General features: G+C 37.4%; 1 protein-coding gene across 1 annotated transcript in view; it reads right to left on the bottom strand.

The window, feature by feature from the left end:
• Positions 1–494: 494 nt before the first annotated feature.
• Positions 495–9,363, bottom strand: part of Parp4 (poly(ADP-ribose) polymerase family member 4) — an 82,742-nt gene continuing 73,873 nt past the window's right edge. Inside the window, exons 27-28 of the mRNA XM_023708721.1 lie at positions 6,887–7,019; positions 495–877 (exon numbers count right to left, since the gene is read on the bottom strand). Of these exons, the coding sequence (XP_023564489.1) occupies positions 685–877; positions 6,887–7,019 (326 nt within the window). The 3' untranslated portion in view covers positions 495–684. The remainder of the gene's footprint in view (positions 878–6,886; positions 7,020–9,363) is intronic.

The raw sequence follows: 9,363 nt of genomic DNA, 5'->3' as shown, positions 1-9,363 counted from the left end.
AGGTTGTAAGTGATCTTCCTTTTATAAATTGCAACTCAAAATTAATCAGATGGGCCCTTCCTCACTTTTCGGGAGGAAAAATCCAAGAAAATAAGGGAGACTCCATCTCACTCATTCCCCAAAAATCATACATCTAAATATAAAATGTAAAACTAGAAAACAAGTAGATACTCTAGATGGCTTTGAGTTTGGCAATGAGTTTTTATATGTGGACAGTAAAGGAAGAAATGTTCAAGAACTGCTTTGGACACATTTCTCTTAAATAGTGAGTAAGCCATGTATCAAGGAATTTGCAGAAAGAGAAGGCACAATCAGGAGGAGGACCACAGAGGCCCAAAGATTTGGTGTGTCCAAGGCCTAGGGCCTACACCAGTCAGAGACACAGCTTCTTCCCAGCCCACAAGTTCACCACCAGACACCTGGAAGGAGAGGTAATTATGGCTCCAGGACCATCAGACATCTCTCAGCACCTTAAAACATCAAAGCACAAAATATCCAATATTGTAATCTTTATTTTGTTAGTTGATTAAAATAGTCCATCCTGCTTCCATTTACTTTACAGTAAAGGTACTGATTGCTGCACTAAATAAAATCATAACTAAATGCCATTATAGGTGCTTAGTAATATTTGATTATGTTTTGACACAGAAGCATGAAAAATTTTAAAACATAACTTCACTGAATTCAGGCTTGACCAGAACACAGAACTCTTTGTAGAGAAGGGCAGGCTGGGGGCTGAACTCTCAGAAGGTGCTTAGTGGCCAAATCCCAATTTTCACCCAGCTCAAGCCGTTTACAGATGGATGGATATTGTCCCTCCATTCTTCTGACCCATTCACTTGCTTTCTTTACTGCCTCAAAGTCCCAGGGGATATCCCTAGATGGAGAAAAGTTAAATGTTTCCACTGATTTCAGAATATAGGCACATGTGAACTATAATGTGTCATTAAGTTCATCACATTATGTCAAACAAAGTAACTGTCAGAGATAAAGATATTTAATAAAAGTAATTCACCTGACATATTGAGAAAGTTCTTCCAACTGAAACAAGACATCTGAGCATGTGTGAAACATTTTCAAGTCTATGACACATCATCTCCCCTAGTATCCGCTCTGCCTTTGCTGTCTGTAGGACTCAAACTTCTGGCTATTTTATTTTAAATTTATCTAGTTTTTATTTTATTGGTACACTTTAGACATATATAATGATAACATTCATCATAAAGAATTTGGTTGAGCCAGCCAAATAGCTCAGTGGATTAAAGTGCCTGCAAGCAGGAGCAGGGGCTGGAGGTTCCATCTCTGGGCCTGCCATGCTGGCCCCACCTCTGGGTTGCACTGAGATGGCAATTGCTGGGTGTGGTGGTACGTGGCTGCAGTCCCAGGTCTTGGGAGGCTATAAACAGGTGGATCACTACGAGACCCTGAACACCCTGTAGACCTTTCCTTAAAAAATGCAAAAAAAAAAAAAGGAATCTATGCATGTACATGATATACCCTAGTTCTTTTTCTTCCTCTTCCCCTTTAACCTCTTCCCCTTCTTATTTTTGTTTTTCTAGTACCATGCTGTGTTATCACAGCACCTTTATAATATAATTTCAAGTCAAGGATTCTGACGCTCCTTGACTTGCCTTTTTTGCCTAGATGGCTTCCCTTCTGGGTCCAAATGAATTTTTACGGTAGTTTTCTCTTAATTCTGTGTGATATGCTATTGGTATTTTGATCTGGGCTGCATTACATCTGTGTAACATTTCTGGAAGCATGGCCATTTTCACTGTTGTTTTTCTATCTAAGAAGAAGTCATATCACTCCATTTCGTGATATCCTCTTTGGTCTCCTTTTTAATAATAGTGTAGTTTTCAATGTAAAGGTCTTTTGATTCCTATTAGGTTGATTCCTAGTTATTTCATTTTTTTCATGCTATTGTAAAAGGTACAAGATGAGGTATGGCTCAGTGGTAGAGCACTTGACTGTAAAATATACACTGTTTCCCTAATTTCTATTTCAGTGCACAGTAAGGCTACTGATTGAGTGTTGACTTTGTATCTAGCTACATTACTGAGTTTTGGTTATAAATCTACAAGTCTTTTGGTGAAGTATTTGGGGTAACTCTTCTATGTAGACTATCATGTCAACCACAAATAATGAAAATTTAACCTCCTCCTTTCTTATCCTTTTCTTTCTTCTCTGTTATCTAAGTGCTCTGGCTAATGTTTCCAAAACTATCTTAAACAGGAATGGTGACACAAGACAACCCTGTAAGTAAAACCTTTCAGTTTTGGACCATTTAGTATGATATTAATTGTTGGGTTGTCATATAGTTTTTATCTGAGTTAAAGACCATCTATTCTTGTTTTTCACAGGGCTTTTATCATGAACTAGTGTTGGATTTTGTCAAATGCTTTCTCTGCATCTACTGAGATGATTGTGTTATTTTGGTCTTTAGTTGTGTTAATATAGTACATTACATATATTGATTTCTGTGTATTGAATCATCCCTGCATTCTTGGGATGAATCCTACTTGGTTATGGTAAATAACCTTCTTGATGATTTGCTACATTCTGTTCACCAGTCTTATTGAGGATTTTTGCATTTATGTTTTTTTTTTTTTTTTTTTTTGCGGAACCGGGGATTGAACTCAGACCCTTGTGCTTGCCAGGAAAGCACTTATTGCACTGAGCCCTCTCCCTGGCACTTCCATTTATGTTCTTTGTTTGTTTGGTTTTTTTTTTTTTGGGTCCCTCACTGGTTTTGGTAGCAGGGTAATACTTGTTTCCAGGAATGACTTTGGAAGTACTGCCTCCCTTTTAATTTCATTAAAGAGCTTCGGCATTAAAAAAAAAAAAAAGTTTCAACATTAGTGGCATTAGTTCTCTAGTTTCTTGTAAAATTCAATAGTGAATTTGTCAGATCTTGGGGTTTTCACTGTTTTTTTTTGAGGAACCAAGGATTGAACTCGGGCCCTTGTGCTTGCCACAAGCGCTTATTCTACTGAGCCACGTCCCCGGCTCTGGGGTTTTCAATGTTAGTATCCATTTTTCAAGCACAAACTTGAAATACTGTTTTACAAGTGAGGCTTCTGTCTCTCTCTCTCTCCTATTGTACTAGCAAGTTTGAAATTGCTGAGTTACTTACAGAACACTAAAAAGTCATCCAAGGAAATGGCATCTACTTTTTGCTGTGTCATGCAAACCAAGAGCAATTCTGTAGTAAAATGTGTGTGACATTAAAATGTCAAGCTTGTGTCCACAATGTTGAACTGTTATTACTCAAATACTTAAGTTTATCCAAGAATCACAAAACTTCCAACATTTTTCATTAATGTTAACCAGTTACTTCCTGATTTGCTTTGGCATCTGGTAGAAATAGCAAAGAAGTAGCAACATACATCAAAGTCTGTAAGAAAACTGTATAGGGGCACATGATATTTTAAAATTCCTCTCCATTTTGCTGAGTTTTTCCTGTGAATAGGCCAATGGCCATTGTCCAGTACAGTGGGAGGTGCATGTTCTCAGTGGCCATGGGATATGCAGCTTTCCTTCAACACTGTGAGGCTCTGTGTCCTTAGTTATGATAACGTGGGGTCTGATGGTTTCTTGTGGAGATGAATAAAACTCATAAATTTAACACATTTAACAACTGGACAGAGAGTCAGTACTCAATGAATGCTAAGTTGAATGAGGATACTAAATATTGACAGTGGCTACAAGTGTGATGTTTTGCAGTAATTATTAATCAACATATAGTTACTAAATAATGACTAATTCAGTGGGCCTTTCCTTATTCTAGTTGACATTGTTTGCATTTTTTCTTTTTGGTATGAGTGATTGAAACCCAGGACCTTCACAATAAGCTACATTCCCTGTCCCATTTTATGTTTTGAGACATGGTCTCAGTGAGTTTACTAAGTAGCTCAGCTTAGACTCCAACTTCCAATCCTCCTGTCTCATCTTCTAAGACTGCTCAAGTTACAGGAGTGTATCTCCATGAGTAGCTTTTTACTTAGTTTTGTTTTTGTTTTGTGAGACAGTACCCTTGAACTTGCAGCAATCCTCCTGCTTTGGCCTCCCAAGTGCTAGGATTCCAGTCCTGCATTACCACATCTGGCTTTGCCTAGCTTTTTATAACATTTAATATACTTTACAAAAGAGGGTCTTAGGGGGCCGGGGAGAAGGCTCAGTGGAGTAAGCACTTCCCTGGCAAGAGCGAGGGCCTGAGTTCAATCCCCAGTTCCACCATTTAAAAAAAAAAAAAGAAGAGGGTCTTAGTTATTTCTCTCATTGCTGAGACAAAGGGCCCCACACCCAATGAAGAAAGGTGATTATTTTGGCTCATAGTTTGTACAGGTTTCAGACCATAATCGGGTGGATCCCAGGCAGGGTAGCTTGGTAGAAGGGCATCACAGAGGTGAAATAGTCCATACCAAGCAGAAGGTAGTAAAAGCAGCACGTGACTACAGCAGCCTCTTTCTATTTTACCTAGGGTCTTACATAGCATAGGCCTTCCCATTGCACACTTCCAGAAATGTGCCAAGCTAATAAGAGATTTACTTATGCACTTTCCTGATGCCAGCATCACACATTTTAGATCCAGCCATCTGTGCCTGACTGTATGAGGCTTCCAGAGGACATTGAGACACAAGACATAACATCCAATGCTTTTTAAAAATTCACAAAAGGGGCTAAGGTTGTAGCTTAGTGGTAGAATACTTCTTAGCCTGTGCAAGACCCTAAATTTGGTTCCCTGCACCACCAACATCCCCCAAAAAAAGAAAAAAGAAAGGAAGGATACATGGGAGGAAGAAAGAACAAAAAAGATTTAAAAATAAAATCATATGTATTTGCTAGAAAGCATATAATTTCCCAAACTGTCTTGGGTTTTTATTACATTCACTTTTCTAAGGATGCATTCAAGTCAATAGATGCTATATGCTATTTTATTATCTTTGATAAAATTATTCTCATTATTTTATCTCCTCAGAGGTTTTTATGGTTTGTTTTGTTGCTGGTACTGGGAATTTAACCCAGGGTCTTCACACTGAGGTACATCTCCAGCACACATGCACATAGATGCGCGCGCACACATACACACACACCCACACACCCACACCCTTAGTTTTAAACAGGGTTTAATTTCACTGCTGAGTATCTGGGCTGGGCTTGAATTTGGGATCCTTCTGCTTCAACCAGGATTACAGATGCAATATAGCTTTATAATCAACTGTCTCATTACTAAGAAAACCTTCCTGACATACCTCCATTTAACATACTACTATATTAATGTTATACACATCATGGAACATAAAAAGAAAAATTAAATTATGCAATAGATTTGATGATAAAAGTAGATAATATATCAACCATTGTTAATCAACTATTCTTGCTTTGAAAACCTGTAACATATGTATTGTGGTATGTTACCCTGTTTCTGTCTTTGATTTTTTTGTTCTTCCTTTTGTTTTTACTTTTCAAAATAAAATAAATTTAAAAAGATAAATTGTGCAATAAACAAAAGCTACTTTAAAAATGTTGTTTTAGTTATTAATATGCCAACATATTTTGCTTTCAGAGTAGTAATATAGCAAGAGCATCCTTTGTCATTTTTTTTTTAAATCTTGGCTCAATGCTTTATAATATTGTAGTTCAAAAGTTGAACAGTTTTACAGCCAAGAATAGTGCTATAAATCTGCAGTGTCAGCTATTAGCAGGCTGAGGAAAAAAGGATCTACTTGAGCCCAGAAGTTGAGGTCAATTTGGGAAATGCAGTAAGACTCCATCAATAAAAAATAAGTAAATACACTGGCAAGTGCAAGGGCCTGAGTTCAATCCCCAGTTCCGCAAATAAATAAATAAATAAATAAATAAATAAATAGTAAATAAAACAGAAAGTTCACTTGTTCTAATAGCTATAATATTTAGGAAAATATGTAAATAGAAGTACCTACTGCATTATATGGTGGTTCTTCTAAGATGCATAAGATTGCAGCATCAAACCAGGAGCCAGGACAGCTGAGGTCCAGGGTTAGGCTACACATAAGGTATCTGAGACCATAGCCTGTGTAGCCAGAGGCAAAAATACCATATCAGCCCTGCCTAACACAGGAACTATGGGCAAGCTCTCACTGGTGAACAAATTCTCTTATTGCTTGCAAAATAGAATATACATGTAATGTAATTTCATGTAGCTTCTTGAAAGGTTTATTTAAGAAACTGTTGAAACTGTGAGTTGCATTTTACTATTATTACTTTTGTTAGTTGCTTATTATTATAGTTAAAGCTGCTTGTATTATGGTTTGGATTTTGAGGGTGGCTGAGAAGACAGAATCCTACCATGTAGCCTAGGATGACTTTGAACTCACAATCTACTTGCCTCAGAACTGGGATTACAAGGTGTATGTAACCACACGTAGCTTTGGTTTGGATTTTAAATGTCCCCCACAAGCTCATGGGTTCAAGTGTTGGTTCCCACTGGAGCAGTGTTGAGAGGTGGGCCTTTGAGAGGTGAGTGGATCAGAGGGGTTCCAAGCTCATAACTGGATTAATCCATTTATAGTCTCTTAATGAGCTATGGGAAATGGGGAAAATTTAGGAAGTGGGTCCCAGTTGGAGGAAGTATGTCACTGGACTGGAGGCATGCCTTTCAAGGGAGACTTTGTCCCTGGCCCCTTCCTCTTTCCCTCTCTTTGCTTTCTGGATATGATGCACTCTTTCACCAGAGGATCCTGAACTACAGAGCCAAATGACCACAGACTGAAACTTCTGGCACTATGAGCCAAAATAAAGCCTTCTTCCTTTAAGGTGATTTTCTCTCTGTTTTTTTTTGTTTTGTTTTGTTTTGTTTTGTTTTTTTTGTCATCACAGTGACAGAAAATCAACTCATACACACCTGGAAATGGAAGGGTCATCCAATTTCATCAAGGATTTGAAGATTATTTTGTCTTGTTCCAACTGGGAGCGAAGAAATTGTAGGACCAGCAATGTGGCAATCAGGTTCAGGAGACGTTCTTTTCCTTTCATGCCTACAAACAAAACACTTCTTGATCTCTGTTGGAAACTATGCACTACAAATTGTGCCTGCTTATAAACATTCCATTAAGTAATTTTACTTCTTATATGCCATGATACATCAACAGATCATAAAACTCTGTAACACTCTTCAAGGTCCTTAATTAGCCTGCTACTTAAAAAAATGAGAACAACTGGTACATGCACATATCATGTCATCTTGATGGCTGTCGGCACTGCACTGGATTCAGTTACCCCGCTTTCTGCTGTTTCAAAAACCAAACGGGCATGAATTATGATAAAACAACGTTGGTTCCCAGGCTCCTGCTGCACAAGAGTAAATCTACGCATATGACAAGATAAACCAGAGATATAGCTTCTTTATATCCAGTACCAAATGATTTTTCATGCTTAGTACTTATAGGTAGTAGTATTATATATCCAAATTAAGATGTTTTACTATGTTATTAAATACCAAAATTGAAAACAAATGTTTACATATGAAATATGATTGAGATAAAGTTTATATTTTTAAAATTTACTACATTCAGGTCAATAATTTCTGACATTGCCAGTTAAACAGAAGACCCAATGCTATTTTGGGCTACTGGACTCTTAGAATATTTTGCTGAGTTTACACACCTATAATATTCAATAACGGAACTTAGAAAAAATGGGGTATACAGATGAATGTCCATTTTGTATGTGTGTATTCAAAGTGGTTAGGATAGATATATAGTTACATTCTGTTAATGAATAGAATGATTTGTTCTAATGGTGTTTGTAAATAGGATCACAAGTCCGCATCTTGTACAGCAATTAACCACTAAGAAGAATATATGCAGTGTATTATTTGTTGAAAAATTAAAAAAAAGAAATAAAAAAAGAAAGAAATGAAGATCCAAAGAAAAAATAAATAAATAAATAAATAAATAAATAAGTAAATAAAATTTACTACAATAAGGGATGGCAAGCTAGTTCAGCAGATGAAGTTTCTGCTCATGCAAGTGCAGGGGACCAGGGTGCAATCCCTGGCACAGCATGTCATGCCGGTCCTGTCCCTGGGTGCACTGAGCCAGCCACAGAGAACAGGTGTGGTGGCACATGGCTGTAACCCCAGCACCAGGGAGGCTGAAAACAGGAGTATCACTATGAGTCTGAGCTGCATAGTGAGACCCTATACCGAATACATTAAAAATAAATAAATAAATATAAAGTAAAATTTAATACAGTAAGACATACTGCTCTTAATCTCCCTTGAAATACCCACCTTGCTTCAAACACTTTATTCCAGTGTTCTTGCCACCTTCTGAAGCAATTTTAGAAATTCTCTTTAGGACTATCTTTACAGTGTGATAAAATAAGAAAACCCACAAATTGGGAAAAAATTATACTCAACTGACCCTCTGACAAAGGCTTTCTATCTAGAACATAAAAAGAATTTTAAGGGCTGGCAAAATAGCTCAGCAGATTAAAGCACCTGCAAGCAGGCACAGGGGCTGGGGGTTTCGATCCCTGGGCCTGCCATGCTGGCCCTGCTTCTGGGGCTCACTGAGATGGCAATTGAGACTGGGCATAGTGGCGCATTCAGGTAATCTCAGCTCTTGGGAGGCTGTAAAGAGGTGTATCACTATGAGTCTGATCTAGTAGTGAGACCCTGAACACTCCATAGACCCTTCCCTAAAATACAAAAAAATCTTTCAATCGCATATCTGGTACAAGACAAGGAGGACCTCTATCACCTCTTCTATTCAATATATTTCTGGAATCATTAGCTAGAGCCATTAGACAAGAGAAAGAAATAAAAGGAATAAGAATACATAAAGAAGAAATTAAACTATCATTATTTGCAGATGACATGATACTTTACTTGGAAGACCCAAAAAACTCCACCAATAAGCTACTAGAATTAATACACAAATTTAGTAGAATAGCAGGATACAAAGTCAATATCCAAAAGTCAATAGCAGTCCTCTACCAAGATAACAAATACACTGACAGGGAAATGAGAGAAACAATACCTTTTACAATAGCATTGCGGAAAATGAAATACTTAGGAATTACTCTAACTGAAGAAGTCAAAATTTATTCAATGAAAATTATTGTACTCTGAAAAAGGAGATCGTAGATGATTTCAGAACATGGAAAGATATTCTCTGCTCCTGGATAGGAAGAACCAACATTTTGAAGATGGCCTTACTCCCAAAATTGTTGTACAGATTTAATGCAATCCCTATTAATCTATCACCAACATACCTTCCAGACCTAGAGAAATTGTTCCTAAAATTTATTTGGAACCAGGAAAGACCTAGAATAGTAAAGGCAATCCTGGGCAACAAAGAGAAGGCAGGAGGCATT

This window comes from Octodon degus, unplaced genomic scaffold (genome assembly GCF_000260255.1).
Source record: "Octodon degus isolate 3935 unplaced genomic scaffold, OctDeg1.0 scaffold00496, whole genome shotgun sequence".
Lineage (NCBI taxonomy): Eukaryota > Metazoa > Chordata > Mammalia > Rodentia > Octodontidae > Octodon > Octodon degus.
This window is presented reverse-complemented; position numbering and strand designations above follow the sequence as displayed.